This window comes from Scatophagus argus, chromosome 9, assembly GCF_020382885.2.
Source record: "Scatophagus argus isolate fScaArg1 chromosome 9, fScaArg1.pri, whole genome shotgun sequence".
Lineage (NCBI taxonomy): Eukaryota > Metazoa > Chordata > Actinopteri > Scatophagidae > Scatophagus > Scatophagus argus.
In genome coordinates, this window is record NC_058501.1 from 937565 (window position 1) to 957571 (window position 20007).

The 20007-nt window shown below is 42.9% G+C and overlaps 1 protein-coding gene across 1 annotated transcript in view; it reads right to left on the bottom strand.

Annotated features, from left to right (window-relative positions):
• Positions 1-20007, bottom strand: part of LOC124064666 (sodium- and chloride-dependent transporter XTRP3-like) — a 42799-nt gene that overhangs the window by 9414 nt on the left and 13378 nt on the right. The window contains exons 5-7 of the mRNA XM_046399312.1: positions 8105-8215; positions 6338-6579; positions 4915-5077 (exon numbers count right to left, since the gene is read on the bottom strand). Coding sequence (XP_046255268.1) covers positions 4915-5077; positions 6338-6579; positions 8105-8215 — 516 coding nt within the window. The remainder of the gene's footprint in view (positions 1-4914; positions 5078-6337; positions 6580-8104; positions 8216-20007) is intronic.

Here is a 20007-nt window from a genome sequence, read left to right on the forward strand (position 1 = left end):
TCATCATGTAGCTAAATACAACTCTAAAGCTAATGTTGCTCAATAACTGCTGGATATGTAACAAAGGCAATATCAGAATCTCTTTACTCGCCAAATGTACAATGTACACAGGAATTTGACCTGGTGTAACAGCGTCACATAACAATAAATAAAAAAAGTTAAAAAAGGTTGTGCTTTGAAAAATATATACAAATGAGGCGAGATATATACAGAATGAGATGAGCAGAATGAGATGACCAGAAATATATACAGGCAAGAAAGGGTATTTACATAGTTTTTGGGAATGGTTAAGGGTAGGGTACTGGGATGGTTTGTTCAGCAGAGAGATGACTTGGGGAAAGAAACTTTACAAGTGTCTGGTGGTTTTGGTCTTCATGGACCTGAACCTGCGGCTTGATGGGAGGGTTGTGAACAGGAATTGAGGTGGGTGCTGGGTCCCCCACTATCCTTCTAGCCCTCTGCCTGGATCTGCCATCGTGCAGAACACACACAGGCTCCTGTTTGAGGCCCATGAGACTGGCTATTCCCACGATGCGTTCCAGTCTGTTCTTGGTGTGGGGATGCAGGGTACCACACAGTGATGGAGAAGGCAAGGACACTTTCAATGGTGGCTGATAAGAAGTGTAGGGTGTGAGAGTGAGTGTCTACAGAAGTCCATGACCAGCTCCACCATCTTGTTGATGTTGAGCTCCATGTTGTTGAGGGTACACCATGCTGCCAGCTGTAACACCGTGTTCCTGTACGCTGACTCATCATTTTCCTTGATGAGGCCCAGGACCATGGTGTCATCTGTAAACTTAACCAGTTTGATGGAGGGATGGCTGGAGATACAGTCATTGGTGTACAGGGAAAACAGATGAGGGGAGAGGCCACAAGCTTGTGGAGCTCCGGTGTTGGCGGTGAGGGGGGCAGAGATGTGGCTGCCGACCCGCACTTGTTTGCTTCCTGTTGGTGAGAAAGTCCATAATCCACTCACAGATGGAACGGGGAACCTGCAGCTGTAGCAGCTTGTGATCCAATGGCTGGATTTAGTTTTGTCACTTTTCTTTGCGGTCGTCTGTTAATTCAATTCAATTCAACACCAATTCACAACAAAAGTCATCTCATGACACTTTCCAGTTAGAGCAGGTCTAGACCAAACTCTTTAATTAAACTGTAATACAGAGAGCCCAACATTCCTCCTTGAGCAAGCACTTGGCGACAGTGGCGAGGAAAAACTGCCTTTTAGAAGGCAGAATCCTCAGAGCAGACCCCGGCTCAAGATGGGTGGCCATCTGCCTTGACCGGTTGGGTTGAGAGAGAGGGAGAGGGAGAGAGAGAGAGAGAACTCTAGGAACCACAAGCAGCCCTGCATTTTGGGAACGCAAAGCTCTGGTGGGATAATAGGGTACTATTAACTCTTTAAGATAGGATGGTGCCTGACCGTTCAGGACTTTATATGTGAGGAGGAGAATTTTAAAATCTATCCTGAATTTTACAGGTAGCCAATGTAAAGAAGCCAGTACAGGAGAAATATGATCTCTCATGCTGGTTCTTGTCAGTAGTCGTGCTGCAGCATTCTGGATTGCTGGGGAGAGTCTGGAGAGTCTTTATAGATTTATTGGAGCAGCCTGATAGAAGGGAGTTACAATAATTCAGTCTAGAGGTAATGAATGCATGGACTAATTTTTCTGCATCTTTCTGACTCAAGATGTGCCTAATCTTTGCGATATTACGGAGGTGAAAGAATGCAGTCTTTGAAATATTTGCTATGTGCAAGTTAAAGGACATGTCCTGGTCAAAGATAACTCCTAAATTTCTTACAGTGGAGCTTGAGACCACGGCTAAGTCATCTAGCATTGCAATATCACTGCATAATTTGTTTCTAAGGTCTTCGGGGCCCGGAACAATAACTTCAGTTTTGTCTGAATTTAGAAGTAGGAAATTGCAGGTCATCCAGGTTTTATGTCTTTAAGACATGCCTGAAGCTTTACTAGCTGATTTGTTTCATCTGGTTTCATTGATAAGTACAATTTTGTGTCATCCGCATAACAATGAAAATGTATGGAGTGTTTCCTAATAATATCACCAATGGGGAGCATATACAGGCTGAATAATATTGGTCCAAGGACAGAACCTTGGGGAACTCCATAACTATGTGAGTGTGGGCGATGTATCATTAACATGAACAAATTGAAATCGATCTGATAAATAAGACTGAAACCAGCTTAATGCAGTTCCTTTGATGCCAATTAGGTGTTCCAATCTGTGCAGTAATATAGAGTGGTCAATGGTGTCAAATGCAGCACTAAGGTCTAACAGTACAAGGACAGAGATAAGTCCTTTGTCTGATGCCAGGAGGAGGTCATTTGTGACTTTGACCAATGCTGTTTCTGTGCTATAATGAGCTCTAAAGCCAGATTGAAAATTTTCAAATAAGTTATTATTTTGAAGAAAGTCATATAACTGATTGGCGACTGTTCTTTTAAGGATCTTGGAAAGAACTGGAAGGTTAGATATTGGTCTATAGTTGCTTAAAACCTCGGGGTCAAGTGTGTGTTTTTTAAGGAGAGGTTTGACTACAGCTACTTTAAAGGACTGGGGTACATAGCCTATTATCAGGGACAGATTGATAATGTCTAATCGATAGGTGCTAAGTATCGGTAAAGCTTTTACTACTCTTTGTAACAGAGAACTTTGCCAGTAGTAGTGGGGGCATTGTTTACACGTACGAACAGCTGATTACGCTGTGTAAGCCCATGCTTCTGCCCAGAGACAGACCTGTGATCCCGCAGGAGTTATGGAGGAGACGCCAGGGTTGCAGGTCCGGAGTCAAATGGAGGGAGAGGAGGAGAAGACATAAGCCAGCGGTCCCAGTGATCATAATGGGAAACGTGAGGTCTTTGGGGAATAAGAAGGACGAACTGGCAGCGCTAGTGAAGACCCAGAGGGAATACCGTGAGTGTCGTATATTTTGCTTCAACAAAACATGGCTGCACTCACACATCCCGGACAACAGTGTTGAGCTCCCAGGTTACTGTTTGGTAGGGGGTGACAGAGACTGTGGGAAGAAGAAGGGTGGCGGGTTTGCACTTTACATGAGTGAGAGGTGGTGTAATCCCGGACATGTAAACATGAAGGAAAGAATCTGTACCCCGGACATTGAACTGCTAGCTGTAGGAATGCGCCCGTGTTATTTACGGAGAGAGTTCACGTCCACCATTGTTATCGCTGTTTACATCCCCCTGTCAGCTCATGCAGCGGTGGCCTGTGAAGTTGTCAGCTCCACCACGGCCAAACTACAGACGGAACATCCGGATGCATTCATTTTAATCATGCTTCACTGGACAAAACTCTCAATAACTTTCACCAGTATGTCGACTGGCCCACCAGAGACACTGCACCTTACATTCTACTTTATTTTGCACAACATTAAACTGCTTATTTGTTGTATATACACTTTTTTTAATATTGCTTTGTATGTTGCTATTTTCAACGTATTTTCCATAGCTTATTCTTTTTTTTCATCATTGTGTGCAATGCTGCTGCTGCACTGTAATTTCCAAGCCTGGGATCTATCTTTATCTTTATTATATCTTTCTATCTATGTATCCTGTCCCTCTTTGGAACCGGGACAACGGTGGATGTCTTAAAACTGGATGGCACACGACATTCAGAGATGGACCGGTTGAAGATGTGTGAAAACACTGGTGACAGCTGGGTGGCACAGTGCTTCAGTGTTGCTGGGGAGACGCCATCGTGGGGCTCTCCTAAGTGATGGTTTTGGTTGGGAGGCACATCTGTTCACAGACGTATAGAAGCATACAGTGTCCGCAAAACTGTTGTTGTCATGCTCAGGGCCCCTCAGTGACTCCCAGTCAGTAGACTCCATGCAGTCCTGAAGCATGTCTGTTGCATCTGGAGTCCACCTCTTTACTGTGGTCCTGGATGTTTTGGCCCTTCTCAGTTGCTGCCTGTGTGTGGGGACCATCTGTATGATGCAGTGTTCAGAGTGTCTAAGGAGGGAGCTGGGGATGGAGCGGTATGAGGGTTTTATGGAGGAGTAGAAGTGAGTAGAGGTTACATGAGTTGAAATCTCCCATCACAACAAATGCCGAGTTTGGCTGGGAGTTTTCCACGGTGGAGATCTGCTTAACCAGCCGAGATAGTGCTTCACGGACGGGGGCTTGCGGTGGGATGTAAACACCCGTGAGGATAACGGAGGAAAACTCTCCATTCCAGGATGCCACAACAGTGTTGGTGTAATATCATTGCATCCGTACACCGATTATTATTTAAGTAGGAACACAAACCTCCTCCCTTCAATTTCCTGCAGGCCTCGGTGTCAGTCCGCTCTAATCATGGAATACAGGTAACTCCACAGCAGTGTCTGGAAATCCGTCATGCAGCCAGGTTTCACAGAAGAATAGTGCAGAGTTCCTCTGGAAGTCCTTATTCGTATGTAAAAGCACGCGGATCTCATCCATTTTGTCCTAGAGAGAGCGTATGTTGGACATACTGATGGCAGGGGGCAGAGTACGGTGTCTTCTTGTCCTCCACCTGTGCTGGGCACCGGCCCGCCGCCCCCTGTAGCGCCGGAATAGACGCTCATGTGTCGGTCTGCGTTCCAAGTTTCCTCCGGCGGGGATGCAGTCCTATATTTCCTCCAATGGGGTCAAAAAAGTCGGAGAAAACTCAAGAAGCATTAATTCCCCCATGAGTAGGAGGGAATGTCGGTCATAGATTCGCTAATAAAAATTAGGTGGCACTTAGTATTGTTTATTGCACTGTTCATATTTGTTTCTTTTTAAACTATTCTCGCACACAATCACTGTAAAACTAATTCTAATTTGATTTTGTTAATAATTGTAAATTATAGAGCTTCAAGCATGTATCACTGATAATTGAAGATTAGTGTAATGATGAGGAACATACAGTATCTAGTTCACCCTCCAGGTCACAAGTTTCCAGTTTGTTGGCCACTTCAGCAAACTGCTGCGGGTATGTTGCGTTTAGCTTCTCAATCCACTCAAAGACATTGTCCATGGTGATACTGTCCTCTGCGAGATTAAAGGTATTCAGCAACAGTAAGCATGTCCTAGAAGAGATAAAAAGGACCGTTGACATGAAAAAAGGTATTTTTTGTCATATACAATCATATTCAGTACAATTTAGTGTCTCTGCATTTAAGCAGTCCCCGAGGAGCAGTGGACAGCCACCATGCAGTGCCCGAGGACCAAACCAGTTCTAAGCCAGTGCCTCGATCAACGACACACACAGGAGGACTTACATATTGATGTAACTAAAGCAACTCTAAAATGTGAGCAATTGTAAAATTCTTGGTTCTTGGTCATTCAGAAACAGACACACAAATTACATTGTTACATTAGATTGAGATCGTAGTGAAAGAAAATTTAGAATAGTATTTTCAGCTATAGGAACCATATACTATAGGGACCATATACTATATACTGTCTTGTAAACTTTATTCTTTAACTTGATTCACTTAGAAAGGCCATTTTCAACCAAGAAAACTATACGTGAGGATTTGTTGTTTGTATGTTTAATTTCCATGCAAGTGAAGATAATGCTTTGGGGTTCTTTTTAAATGTATGAAAAATAAGCAATTTAAAGGCATCATTTTGGACAATAATTGAAGAAATGCTCAAAAGGCTAATATCCTATTCAGACTGAAACGCTGACATTGGTAAAAGAGGGAAAAGAAGAAAAAATCTGCTGAAAAGTGCCTTGAGTTGAGGTCTAGGTCATTGCACAAAAAGTGAGTTAAGTTTAATTTAAGTTTAGTGAGCCTCCTGTGTGTACAAGACATGCGGGCATATTTGGCTAATTTTACTGGAATTGAGGTTAGACAATAATTTTTAATAAGTGTACATTTTTAAAATTAAACAAATTGGCCTATTGGCTTGCACATGCTCCAGGGCACAAGCAGGAAGTACCCAAGTTGCGATGAATGCCACAAAAGAAAAACACAAAACAATTTAAGATCAAATCCGCTCATCTGCACAATTCATGGATGAGGCCAAATGTGTCTTGATATGACCTGATTATAACAGATCATGTGCTTCCTGTTGATTATTTACAGCCCAGTTTTAGCTTAATTTATTCAGTGTATATTCATACATTAACAAAACATAACATACAACTGAGCAAGAGAAGCGTGATGAAATTTTTCTTCATCACCATCTTTATTAAGCTACAGTATTAATGTAATGTATCTATCTTGCTTTAGTCTGTATCAATGTCTTTTTGTATTAAGTCACTTGATAATTGCACCAATTAAAAAAAAAAGCACAATACAATAACATTGCTTGTGGAGTACACACACACACAAACACACCTTTCTAGACATCTCTCGTAGTTGAAGGTGGCCTTGAACCCATAAATGGCAAAGGTGACAATGCTGGCAAAGATGGAGGTTCCACTGTTGATCAAGGAAACAATGACAGCCTGGCGTTCAAAGTTGTTGTTGTACTGGTTGTAGCTGGCAAAAGCTACCAGTGACCCAAAACCCAAACCCAGAGAGAAAAAGATCTGAGTGGCTGCATTAATCCATGTAGTAGGGTTGGCAAGCTGTTCCATCTATAAGCACATAAACACATGCACACACAGGCAGCACATATAAGCACATTATATTATCAGAAATCATAACAACATCAGTAACCCAGAGGATAAATGTAGAGGGGACACAGGGAGTAGCAATAAGACACTGGAAACATGCAGAATTAAGAAGTGGAAATAAACAGTCATATGGTGATTGTCAACAATCACCATATGACTGGCTGACATTACATCAACAGGTGCATCACAGACAGCGCTGTCACCACTGTATGAGGCCTGACGCATGACAGTAGGGAGTTTGTTCCCTGACTGAGGACAGCTTTTATGCCACTCTTATGCTGAGTGAATCCAGAAACACATAAGTTATGAACTGGGAGGGGACAGGAGAGCTCTTTTGCCAGTTTATGACAAAACCCAGCCATGACCGATGCTTAACAAGCTCTACTGTGTGGAGTGCAGCATGCTCTCTACAATCAGATCATCAAAATAAAAAGCACTCTAATGCCCCTCGTGTGTAAGGGTTCTAAGGCTGATTCCACACATTTTTTTTTAAAAATGCATCGGGCCAGAGAATAATCGAAAAGGAAACAGCCAAACTCTTCCTAATTTGCTTGGGAAGATGAGACTTGTGGAGCCACACTTTAAACTGGAACGTCATCATCCATGCTATAATATGGGCCTATGCCACAGTTGCAGAAGTGGAAAGGTGGACAGGGTCTGACAGATATGGTATGACAGTCTCCAGCATGCCCCAGCATAAAATAGGTCTGTGCCACAGCTGCAGAGGTGGAGAGGGTCAAGACTGCTGCCGCTACCTTCCCTATTTCTGTCACCAGCTCAGGCAGAGTCTCAGGCTGAGCAGCGGAGGAGGTTAGCAACAAGATGTTGTTGATGGCTGCCGCTGTCTGTGCTACGTGCTGATGGGTGCAGTCACTGAGGCAACCTGTGACCTGGTTACAAGAGGAAGGCAGTGTGGGCTGTTGTCAGCCAAAGAAAATAGCTTTGGGCAGCAAAAAATATCACACACACTCGATTCCAGTGGCAGAACAGAGGGGAAAACATGCTTCGCATCCCCCCGACCCTGGTGAAGGCATCTTAGTGGGCCACAGGTGTCTTCAGTTTCCCTGGTTCAGCAGCTTCGGAGAGGAAGTGTCGAAGCATGGGAAACCACAGCCATACTGGGTGACAGGAGGTCTCCTGTTCTGGGGGATAAATGTCTCCTATCACGGTGCTCAGACTGGGTGCAGGTGGCTCCACCACCACAGAAAACATTTTTGCGAGCTACAGCACTCCTAATATTATCCAGAAGGGCACAGAAAAGAACCCTGCAGATAATAAGGGAGGGAATAACAATCTGTTTGTCAGGCATTTCCTTAATAGGAATGCGCAAACCCAACGGTAATGCACAAGTCAATAGTAGGAGTGCTACTACTGATACATAATACAGTGTGCCAGCACCTTGTTAGGTAACATCTGGGATGTGATGCTAAGTCCCAGTTTATGTCTATATACAGTACCTATTTCCAAATCTCTGACACAAACTTACCTTGGGTGTGAACATGTATTTTACACCATTGATGGCACCGTGAAGAGTGAAGCCTCGGATCAGGTAGATAAAGAGGACCACATATGGAAATGTAGCTGTGAAGTACACCACCTACAGATGAATCCAAACAAAATTATGGTCAAAGATTGCATATGGGAGTGAATGGAGTGGGTGGATGGCATGCTGGGCCGCTTTATAACATATTTTCTCTGTAGTCAAAACCAAAACACTGACCTACTGCACAATATCTGAAGTGTGCATTTTCAGTTAGATGGTTGAATCTACATCTCTACAAAATATGTAAATAGCTATTTCTTGTGGTTCCACATGATTGCAAGACCACAGATCTTTCATACGGTTAACAAATATGTACGACTATGTATATAGTTCATATATTTTAATTCTATATAACATAGATTCTAATCTCTGTCTTTAAATTCAAATTCAAATTCAAATTGTCTTTTGAGAATTAAGAATGCACATCTTTGCCAGGGGTGCCTGGGGGCATTTGTTCATCACATGCGGCCAGTGGTAGCATACGTATTTACATCCTTTACTAAAGCAAAAGTACTAATACCACATTGTCTAAAATGCTCCTTAAATACTACTAAAAGTGAGTAAAATCAGCAAAATGTACTTCAGGTGTCAAAAGTAACAGTACTCATTGTTCAGTAAATGGTTAGGCTACTTGTTCCCAACTGTATATATTTCAGAGTACTTATTTAAAGTTGATGAACATTACTGAACTAAGCTCTTATGTGTGGAATTTTGTTCTCTTCTTTCCAGAACTCCAAAGGGTCAAGGCCAGTAACTGATGAAATAATCAGTCATTAAGTAGGAGTTATCAGAATATATTGGCAGAATAGAAAACATTATTAATAATTATGTTCTGATTAGTGTGCAACTCAGTGTGCATCAAAATAATAATTGTTGTTTTCTAGTTACCTTAGAATGAGCTTTTCATATCTACATGGGCAGTGGCATCTGAGTATTTCATCCACCACTGAATTAGAGTATGTATGCATTAATATTGTTCTCACGCTTCTATAATCATAATTACTGACATCCAAATGACATCTTATGGTAAGAGAGTCACATAAATATGCACAAGTGACTATGAATAAATGCAAGCATATTCTCAACTTAAGCCAAGAAAGAAGTACGGTCAGTAGTGCAAAATAAACAACAAGGCATCCAGTTGCGTTCAACAAAACATTTTATTATTTAATATGTTCACTGGAGACAGTAGGTAAGCTTTTCCATGAATGGGCAGTTGTCAAAGAAACTCCTACAGGGGGAGAAGATAAAAAGCAAAAAAACAGGCCAGGAAAGTCACACAGATGTTGAAAATGACCATTATATTCTTCTACCATAACAGTAGGAACAAATAGAGATCCGGTCACCTGGCCGTGAGTACCATTTCACTGGATCATTACTGCTCAAAACTTCTCCAGACACACAGTTACGAATCAAAGTGTTATGCTGACAATGATAGCAAAAACAATCACACTTCACACTAATGCTACAGTTACTTCAATTACTTCAATTCAATTCAATTTATTTATATAGCAACTTATACAATCAAAATTGTCTCTAGATACTTTACAGAGACCCAGAGCCTGAACCCCAGAGCAAGCGGACAGTGGCAAGGAAAAACTCCCTTTTAACAGGAAGAAACCTTGAGCAGGACCCGACTCACAAGGGAGAACTATCCTGCTGATAGTCGGCTGGGTGAAGGGGGGAAAGAAGAGGTAGACAGGACAGAGAGGATGAAAGAGAGAGAGAAACATGCAGTAAACATCCTAAATTACAAGGACAGACATGATAATTGGAATTCTGAAGACTGTGTATTGTATGTATTTGTTTTTTAGCTGATATGTTGTTTAAGTTAGTTATAATATCACTACATAGAAGAACAACATGGACAGATGTTGACAGTAGACATTGGGTTTGTCAGAGGGCCGGATGCAGTTCAACATGTAGATCTGGATGGAGAGATACCTGCAGAAAGATACAGAGAGAGAAAGAAAGGGAGGGAGAGACACAAACCTACTAGGAGAACTGGACACACAGTGACATAAAATCTTTGATATTTGGTGAGGATATTCCACGGTCAGGAGCAGACAATGTCAGGCCCCAGAGGAGACTGTGTCTTGAGATGAGTCTGTCACTGCTGAAGAGAATTGGGGGTGGTAAGGAAAAATTAAACTTTGTTAATGTTAATGTCTTGAAGAACATATGGTATATTAACTACACATCAAAAGTCAGTGTATTCCCAATACTTTCATGAGGTTGATATTGCAATGAGAATACACATCTACAATTAGGTTCATAAGTATTTGAACATTGGCAGGATTTCTGTTATTTTGGCTCTGTACTCCAATTAAATAATAACTTTTGAACTTCAACTAACTAATTTAAAAAAAAGTTACTGACCTTGCAAGCCTTAAGGTTGTTCTAAAGCCAAGGAGCCCCGACAGGAAAGGCCTGGTCACCTTTAGTTTTTAACAACTTTATCAACTTTGGGATAACCAGAAGGTTCCCACCCAAGGATCTCAGGTTTCAGGCTGGCTCATAGGCAGTCAACAACTCTGTTATATAACTTGGAGGCAGACCCAGACATGCTTTAAAAGTGATCAGTAAAATCTCCTGTGAAGGACCCGATCAAAAGTGTGGCCTTTCAAATGAGCTGGGTCGTGAACTTCCTAGGTAAGGTTAAAGGATTCTAAAAAGTCCACAAAATTAGGCACAAGTGGCTGAGAAGGGCAGCAGATGTTGATGTTGAAATCACCTAAAAACACCAACAAAAGTGAAACTCAGCTAAATTGCTAACAGTTTTGCATTTTGCTGATATTCCGAATCCAACTCCGTCAGGAGAGAGAGAGAGAGAGAGAAAAGAGGGTGTTTTTCTTTTACATGTGTCCCTTGCTCTGATACAAAATCAGAATGATGAGAAGGCACTGTTGGCTGCATCACGGCAAGAGATCTGAAAAATCACCTAAAATCATGGTCAGAACCATACCCGTTTACAAATCATCTGAAGTAATGGATATGACTAGCAAGGCACCAATCCTTGGTAGCACCTCGACATTGAGAGGAGTCAGCAGAGACAAGATTCACCCTAAGCAGGGTAGCCGGATGCTGTCTGCAAATATTCAATGCAGTGTAGCTTTGCTCTTGGTTATCCTGATTGCTTTCTCCTCCCTTAATGTGTTTCACCTGTCTCTTGTTATCTTGTCTATTTAGTCCACTCTTTGTCAGGTTGTTGTTTTGTCTCCATGTCAATGCCAGGAATTTCTTGTCTCGCAATGCCAAGTTTATGTCACAGCTTATGGTACCTTTTTGTTGATCCTTGCCACAGTAAGTGTGAGCTAGTTTTGAGTTTCTTTTGTAAAAATAAAAGAATATTGTTTCGGACCTCTGCCTGCCTGCCTTTTTGGACTCTGCATCGGGGTTCAGTCTACTGCGTCAGCGATGCCGCTCCTTTTGTGACAATTGCACAAGATTGCACATGTGTACCCAATGACTGTATACAATATCCTTCCTGTGAGAATGTGTCATTCTTGTGAATCTGTAATGAAGTGGTGTCTAAAGAAACAAAATGGGAAGATGGAGGTGTCAGGACACGGGACTACACTATTGGAGGAGCAATGAGATGGGAGGAGAGGGACAGATCATTTTGGAGGATACAAAGAGCTGTATAAACAGACATTTACCTACCATAACTGAATTAACTGAGGAACAACCTTGTTAGATACAAGCTAGCCATGTTCAGCTAGTTACTAATAGTTAGCAACTACATTTTGATAACTTTAGCGACAAATCTACTAACCAAAGGAAAACTTTGTTTGAGAACCAGATGTCAATAACCGCAATACATTTCTGGTAAATACACTAGCTATTTTCTTACAATAAACATTAACTAAAGCTGACTATATAAAGTACCCCTATTGGTAAAAGACAATGCATGAAAAAAATGTAGTCATTTCATTAACTTACCCGCGAGCGTGCTTGGGAAACACTGCTTCAGAGAATTCATCTGAAATTCCCAAACCGTAAGCATTTTCATACAGCCATTGTTTTTCAACTGGATAAGTTAAATTTATAATGTATAACCGGCATCATCAGAATCAGAATCAGAATCAGAATTCCTTTATTTATCCCTGGAGGGAAATTCTTGTTCTTGCAGACATTGCACATGCAGTATTCCCGACCAAGAAAGGAGAAAAGTGCGTAAGGAGTATATAAAATAGGATAAACAATAAAGATAGGATAAACAAAAACTAAAATCTCAAAGTACAGGTATTTACAAAAACTGTATTCAAATTTTTTAAGAAAATTTAAAATGCAGGTATGTACATGTGTAGAAAACCAATATATACATTGTATATATAAAGTGAGTAATGCTGATCTGGGAGAGGACTGCTGGAACGAGTGTTAATCTGAAATGTCAGCTGTTATGGCTAATTTTAGTTAATGAAAAACAGACTTGCAATTCCACATGAACTCAAGAAAGCCATAGCCATGTCTGTGGCCATGTCAGAGACCATAGTCACGCCAGCCTATTGCAGCTGACTACAGGTGAGAGGCGGGGTACACCCTGGACTGGCTCCCAGTCAATCGCAGGGCTGACGAGACAGACAAGACAAGACAGACAACCACACACTCTCACACTCACACCTAGGGGCAATGTACAGTAGCCAATTAACCTAATGTGCATGTTTTTGGTATTGTGGGAGGAAGCCGGAGTACCCGGAGAAAACCCACGCAGGCACAGGGAGAACATGCAAACTCCACACAGAAGTGCCCACATAATTATACATAAAGTCAAAGTGCTAGAAGCAAAGGCAACCAGATTTCTTTCAGGCTTTCAAGGCTTCTTCAGTTCTAAAAACTGATAGGGAGTCCCAGGTATTTAACCTATACTGAGGATGGTCCTGACACCTCCTGCATTCATGAGAGTCGTTGACATCACATGCGCCAAGGTGTCCCACACAAGGAACAGCAATGTTTTTCCATCTGTTGTTCTGTTCATCTCTGGTTGAAGTTTGGTGTTGTTTTTCATGTCTCTTAGGTTATTTGACAAAGGCCAAGTTTTTGGAGCCACATGTTTTTGGTGCTTCCCTGATGTGTGTGCATTCCTTTTGTGTGGACATTTTCTGCCCAGGTGGTGTAGGGTCCTGATGACTCAACATTTGTGCTCCAATGGGTGGTGAGAGTGTGTATGTACGTTTTCGGTAGACCTCAATATTCACGCTTCCATCGTCCTTAATGAGCACCACACAGTCCAGGAGTAGTAATTTATTGCCATTAGTACTCTCCCTGGTGAATTTGATTTGATTTTATTTGGCAATAAAAACAACTAAAATAAAAAATGCTCTATCAGAACTGAACAATTCAGTAGGTAGTTCCAAGTCCAGATAGGACTGCGTCTGGGTCTGGACTGGGACCATAGTCCACCTGTCAATGACAACACTAAGGAAGTCCAGTGATGATAATATTGATTCCATATTAGTTTTACTGAGAAGTGCAACAGATTTTAGCTCATGACCATACGAAATTTTAAGTAGTTTTACTGTACATTACTGTAACATTTACAGGAAAGTCATCTAAATGGGCACTAAAACACAATGTCCGCTAATTTGAATTTTCATAAAAACAACTTGTAGCTGGTTTAACTGCTGTAACCTCAAGTCTTTGACATAGCCACACACCAATTGTACTGATCCCCGTAATTTTCGTGGCAATGATCTTCGACTGCTGGTTAAGTTTATGGTCTTTATTTTGTCACTCAAACTTGGTACATTGAACGTTGCATAAACTAAAACCACCGTAAGAGTTTGTGCCTCATTACGGGTCAGAAACTGAAAACATTAGCTCAGGTTGCACTATGTGACTATTTCTTATGAGCGCTGTAGCCTTATTGCAAGATTCCTGTAGCATGCGCAGTAGACCGACATCAAGCCTATCAAAATAAAAGCTCCTCTTTCAACAGTGCATAGAAAAGCATATGATTCCTCTGTACATTAACCAAAGTTACTGCTAATAAGAAAACATTAATGCAGTATCAAAAATAGAATGCATATCAACCTTTATATTAATAAGGAAATTCACCTAAAATAATGAACCTTTTGTGGGGTCATTTACACTCCCACCAAATTATAGTGTTTACAAAATGGAAACCTTTAAACACATAATTTCCACACAGAATATAACCTTTAACATTTACACTTTATCACACAGAAACTATATCACATTTCATTTGCATTATGCTTAATCTGCTTCAAGCAACAAAACTAGTTTCTGGACTGGGCGCTCCACTAACGAAAGTCTGCCAGTGCGCTCTCCCTTGTCACTCAGTTCTCTCTCTCCAAGTAGGATTTTAGCCCGTCTCACAAGTCCATCCTGGCCTCTGCAGATTTCTGAGACTCTTCCAAGTCTCCATTGGCTCCTGGGTAAGGTGTCCTCAGTGTCCAGAACTATATCTCCAACTTGCAGGTTCCTTTTTGTGCTATGCCAGCACTGTCTCGCTGTGATGTTGTGGAGGTACTCCTTTTTCCATCTACTCCAAAACTGTTCCGTCAGATATTGCACCTGACGCCACCTCTTTCTCCCGTAAAGATCCGCTCTCTCAAAGATGCCAGGAGGGGGCAAAGCAGCCATGGATTTCATGGTGATTAGGTGGTTGGGAGTAAGTGGCTCTAAACTATTGGGGCTGTTCAGAGTGTCAACAGTGAGTGGGCGGCTATTTACTATAGCCATGGTCTCGTACAAGAAAGTACGCAATGAAGCGTCATTGAGCGTACCAGGGGACAGTAGCAGAGTGGCATTCAGGACACTACGCACAGTTCTAATCTGCCGTTCCCACACACCCCCTGCGTGGCTAGCATGAGGTGCGTTCATTACAAACTCACACTGTTTCTCTGTGAGAAATGCATTCAGTCTGTCCATGTCTAGTTCTTTCAGCGCAGCATTCAGTTCATTTTTAGCACCCATGAAATTTGTGCCCTGATCACATTTGATTTGACTTACAGCACCTCTTAAAGCAATAAAGCATCTCAGTCCATTAATGAATGTGTCTGTAGACATGTCCTCTAACATTTCAATGTGAATTGCTCTAGAGCAAAAACAGGTGAAAAGTAACCCGTACCTCTTTTGTTGTTTTCTCCCTTGCTTTGTCCAAAAAGGACCAAAACAGTCCATGCCGCAGTATGTGAACGGCGGCGAGGGTTCTGTTCGTTCCACGGGAAGGTCACTCATTCTTTGGCCTTCAACAGGCCTTCTCAGCCGTCGACAAGTGACACAGTGTCGGATGCATGATGCAACTGCTCTGCTCAGTCCACAGATCCAATAGCCATTGGACCTGATCTCGTTGATGGTGAAGCCTTTACCCTGATGCTTCACTTTTTCATGATAGTGGATAATGATGAGCCTTGTTATGTGTTGTCCTTGTGGTATGACTGTGGGATGTTTGAATGGAGTAGGATAAGATGAGCGACTGAGCCTACCTCCCACCTTGAGCACACCCTCTGCATCCAGGAAAACATCCAGGTGATACAGCTTGTTCTGCCTTGGAAGTTGATGTCCGTTGCTCAGTAACTTAATCTCTTCCTGGTATGCTTGGTTCTGTAGATCTTTAATGATGAGTCGTTCTGCATATTGTCTCTCACTAACTGTAGAGAGGGCATTGGATTTATCCTTCCTAGCACGTCGCACCAGACGTGCCACGGCCATGACTGCCTGAGACCAAGATGAAAACTTACAGAATCTGTCCACAAGGCTAATTTGTTCTGAGGTCTCTGTCTGAAAAGTCTGGGCCTTTTTAACTTCGGGGTCACCAACAGGCAGCTCTAAAGACACTTCTGTCGGCATTTCCATTTCCTTTTTCCACAGAAAGCTAGGGCCAGTGAACCAGTCAGATGAAAGCAACTCGTCCACTGTTGTCCCCCTTGAAGCACAGTCTGCTGGGTTGTCATCAGTAGGTACATAAAACCACTGACTGGGATCTGAGGCATGACGGATTTTCTGTACCCTATTAGCTACAAAGGTGTGAAAACGGCGGGTATCATTATTAATGTAGCCTAGGACTACCTTTGAGTCCGTCCAGTAAAAATCCTCACTGTCAGAGTAGCCTAATTCTTCCTTCAGCATATTACTGACTGTGACTGATACAACAGCTGCTGTAAGCTCTAACCTGGGTATAGTTGTTACCTTCAGCGGCGAAACACGTGCCTTTCCCAGGAGAAGAGTGCAGTGTACATCTCCCCTTTCATTCACCAGTCTCAGATAAGTGCACTGTCCGTAGCCAGTTGTACTGGCATCTGAGAAGTGGTGTAATTCTGCTTTAGTTACCTTTCCAAAGTCTGCTGGTTGATAGCAGCGAGCTATTTGAATTCCTTCAAGTTTCACAAGGTCATCTCGCCATCTCTCCCACCGTGCCTTTAACCTCTCTGGAATGGGATCATCCCATCCTGTTCCTTGATGACACATTTCCTGGAGGACTTTCTTTCCGTTGAGGAGATAGGGAGCGATGAAGCCGAGTGGGTCGTATACGGAGGCGACAGACGACAGAATGCCACGTCGTGTCGCTGGCTGGTCCTTGGGCGTGACACTGAAAGTGAAACAGTCACTCTCAATGTTCCAGTGTATTCCTAGTGCTCTTTCTAAAGCGGCATCGCTGAGCGAGAGACTCTTTGCTTTGGTGTCTGTAGCGTGCTCAGTTGCTGGGATGCTCTGTAGAACAGTATCGTTGTTTGACACAAATTTGTGCAAGCGTAGACCTCCTTTAGCACACAATTCACGTGCCTCCTTTGCTAGACGGATGGCCTTTTCTTCAGTCTCGACACTGGCTACCCCATCGTCTACATAAAAGTCTCTGGCAATGAACTGTGACCCTAGTGGGTGTGTGTGACTGTGTTCTTTGGCGAGCTGCTTTAGTCCATAGTTCGCACACCCTGGTGAGGATATGGCTCCGAAAAGATGGACTTTCATCCTGAATTCCTGGGCTGGTGTACTTGTGTCGCCGTTCTTCCACCATAGGAAGCGCAAGTAGTCACGGTCCTTCTCTGAGACATGAAACTGATGGAACATCTTTTCTATGTCACACATCAAAGCAACATGATGCTGCCGGAAGCGAATAAGCACTCCTGTCAGATTGTTTATCATGTCTGGGCCTGACAAAAGGTGATCATTCAGACTGCTCCCTCTGTATTTTGCTGAGCAGTCGAAAACCACTCTAAGCTTTTCAGGCTTTTTGGGGTGATAAATACCGTGGTGTGGTATGTACCACTTCTCTCCATCAGTGCCTTCAGTAGACACTTCTTCTACGTCACCCCTTTCAGTTATGTCCTTCATGTAATTCACATAATCATTCTTGTACTTTTCGTTTGCATTGAACTTTCTTTTCAGGTGACTGAGCCTAACAACGGCAAGCTGCTTGTTGTCAGGTAAGCATGGCCTTTCTTTGAACGGGAGGGGCATTTCATAATGTCCGTGTTCATTTTTCTTTATGTTTTCCTTTAACTTGTCTAGAAAGATCAAGTCTTCCTGAGAGACTGTTTTGTCATTTGCGTGCGTGTCTTTAAAGTCAGTCTCTAGTATTCTGAGGGCGTCCAAAGGAGTCTCCGCAGGTAGCTCCCTCACGGTTACTCTGTGGCAGTGACTTGTGAGAAGTGAGTCGGAGTGAGGAGCTGAACAGCCAACAATAGTCCACCCTAAGTCTGTGAGAATGGCAAAGGGTTCGTCATCCTCACCTGTTATGACACGCCTGGGCACAAGCGTTCTCGGACAGTTGTAGCCGATCAGTAGCCCCACTTCACAGCTAAGCAGTGGTGGTATCTGGTCTGCTATCGTGTGTAGATGGCGCCATCTTTTAGCTGTCTCATGCGTTGGAATATGCTCCCTGTTTACTGGTATACAGTCTTTGGTGTATGCAGGGGGCAAACTAATGTGCGCAGTGGAATTGAAACCTCTCACATGCAGGCCAGATGCTCTTTCACTTTTCAAGATCATATTCTCACCCATCATGGTAGTGAGTTTTAGTTTAACTGGGTAAGTAGTCAGCTGCAGTTCATTACTTACATCTTGTTCGATGAATGTCGTGTCGCTTTGAGTATCCAGCAGGGCATACACAAGTTTCTCTCTGAATGGATCCTTTTCATTGGAGACCCAGACCGGTACGATCATCGAAGTGTTTGCTGACTGACCTTGGATGGTGACGTTGAGGGACGTAGCAGATGCCGGTTCCATTTCACTGTGTTGTGCTGGATTTTGCTTTTCTTCCTTTACCTTGTTCTCACCTTTTCTGTAGCTGTCGTCGTGAAGACAGGTGGGATGTCGTCCTTTGCACAATCCACATGTGTGACGTAGCCGGCACTCCTTAGCCCCGTGACCAGGTTTGAGGCAACCGTAACACAGTTTATTGTCTTTGACATAAGTCCGTCGGTATTCTAATGTCTCTTTCAGAAAATCTGGGCATTTGCAGAGCTGATGATTGCTGTCTTGACATAACATGCATGGAGTTTTGACCTTTTCTTTTGGCGTTGTCTGATTACTATTGTCCACTATTGTCTGTGTGTTGAAGACACTGGCCTTGTTTCTTTTATTGACTCTTGTGTTTACCTTGTCATTGTAGGATTCAGCAGAGTGGAGAGCGAAGAGAGAAGTGACCGGGTTGCATGCGGTTTCTGCCTCCATGGACATGAACTTGGCAAACTCTTTAAAGCTGGGGAAATCTTTTCCATCTGTGAGACGTACAGTCACTTGGCGATTCCACCTTGACGCTAACCACTCAGGCAGTTTCCTTATCAACTTCTGATTTTCTTCGCAATCATTTAAGATATTCAAACCCTTCACGTGAGGCATGGCCTGCAGACAAGCATTTAGGAAATCAGAGAAGCTTCTCAGTCCTTCAGCATCTTTTCCCTGAATCTTAGGCCAACTGGATAACTTTTCTCTGAAGGCCTTCTGGATGATGAACGGCTGGCCATACCTTTGATTTAGCTTGTTCCAAGCATCACTGTATGCTGCATCATCACTGCGATAGAAAGTACCTTCTAAACACTTCTGAGCTGAGCCACCTACATAGCGCTTGAGGTAGTGCAGCTTATCAGCAGTGGAAATATTCTTTCTGTCTATGAGTGCCATAAATGAGGCTTTCCACTCAACAAAGTCTATTGGATTGCCAGTAAATACAGTGGGCTCTGGCATTGGCAGTCTATTAATAGCAATGCTGTCCTGGACAGCTTGGGCCAGGCAGGAGATGTCATTAGGAGAAGGTGGAGTGGCAGCTTGGTAGGGCTGTGTCGGGGCATGAAGAGGAATGTGGTTGTGTGGCAGGGGATCACGAAATGACTGAAAAGACTGGGCATCAGATTCCTCTTTAACCTCTCTGTCATAGGCCTCGAATCTGGCTTTAGCGGCCTTTAAGCCTTTTTCAGCTTGTAAGTGTTCTAATTCTGCTTTATGTCTTTCTAATTCTTTCTTGTGTTCCTCTTCAAGCATTCTTATCTTCTCCTTTTGTTTCTTTTCTTCCATCAACACCTTAAATTCAGCCTCCTTTGCGGCTAAATTCGCCGCCGCTTCAGCTCGCTTGGCGGCAACACTTGAGTGATGGGAGTGACGACTGAGTTCAGAGGCAGAGCCGTAAATGGACCGTGCATAGTCTGGTTCAAGTAGCTCACTTCATGTTCTGCGTCATATTCGCCATTTATGCCTGTCAGTCTTTCATTTATGATTCTCATTATGTCACCTGTTACCGCCACGCAAGCATCGACTTTACGTCTTAGCTCTGGATCAGGCGTGCCTCGTGCTCTCAGTTCATCGAACATTTTCAAAACTTCCATTTTCATTTTCTCTAGTTCGTCAGCAAGGGATGCTAGGTGCCTTTCTGTTAGCTCATATTT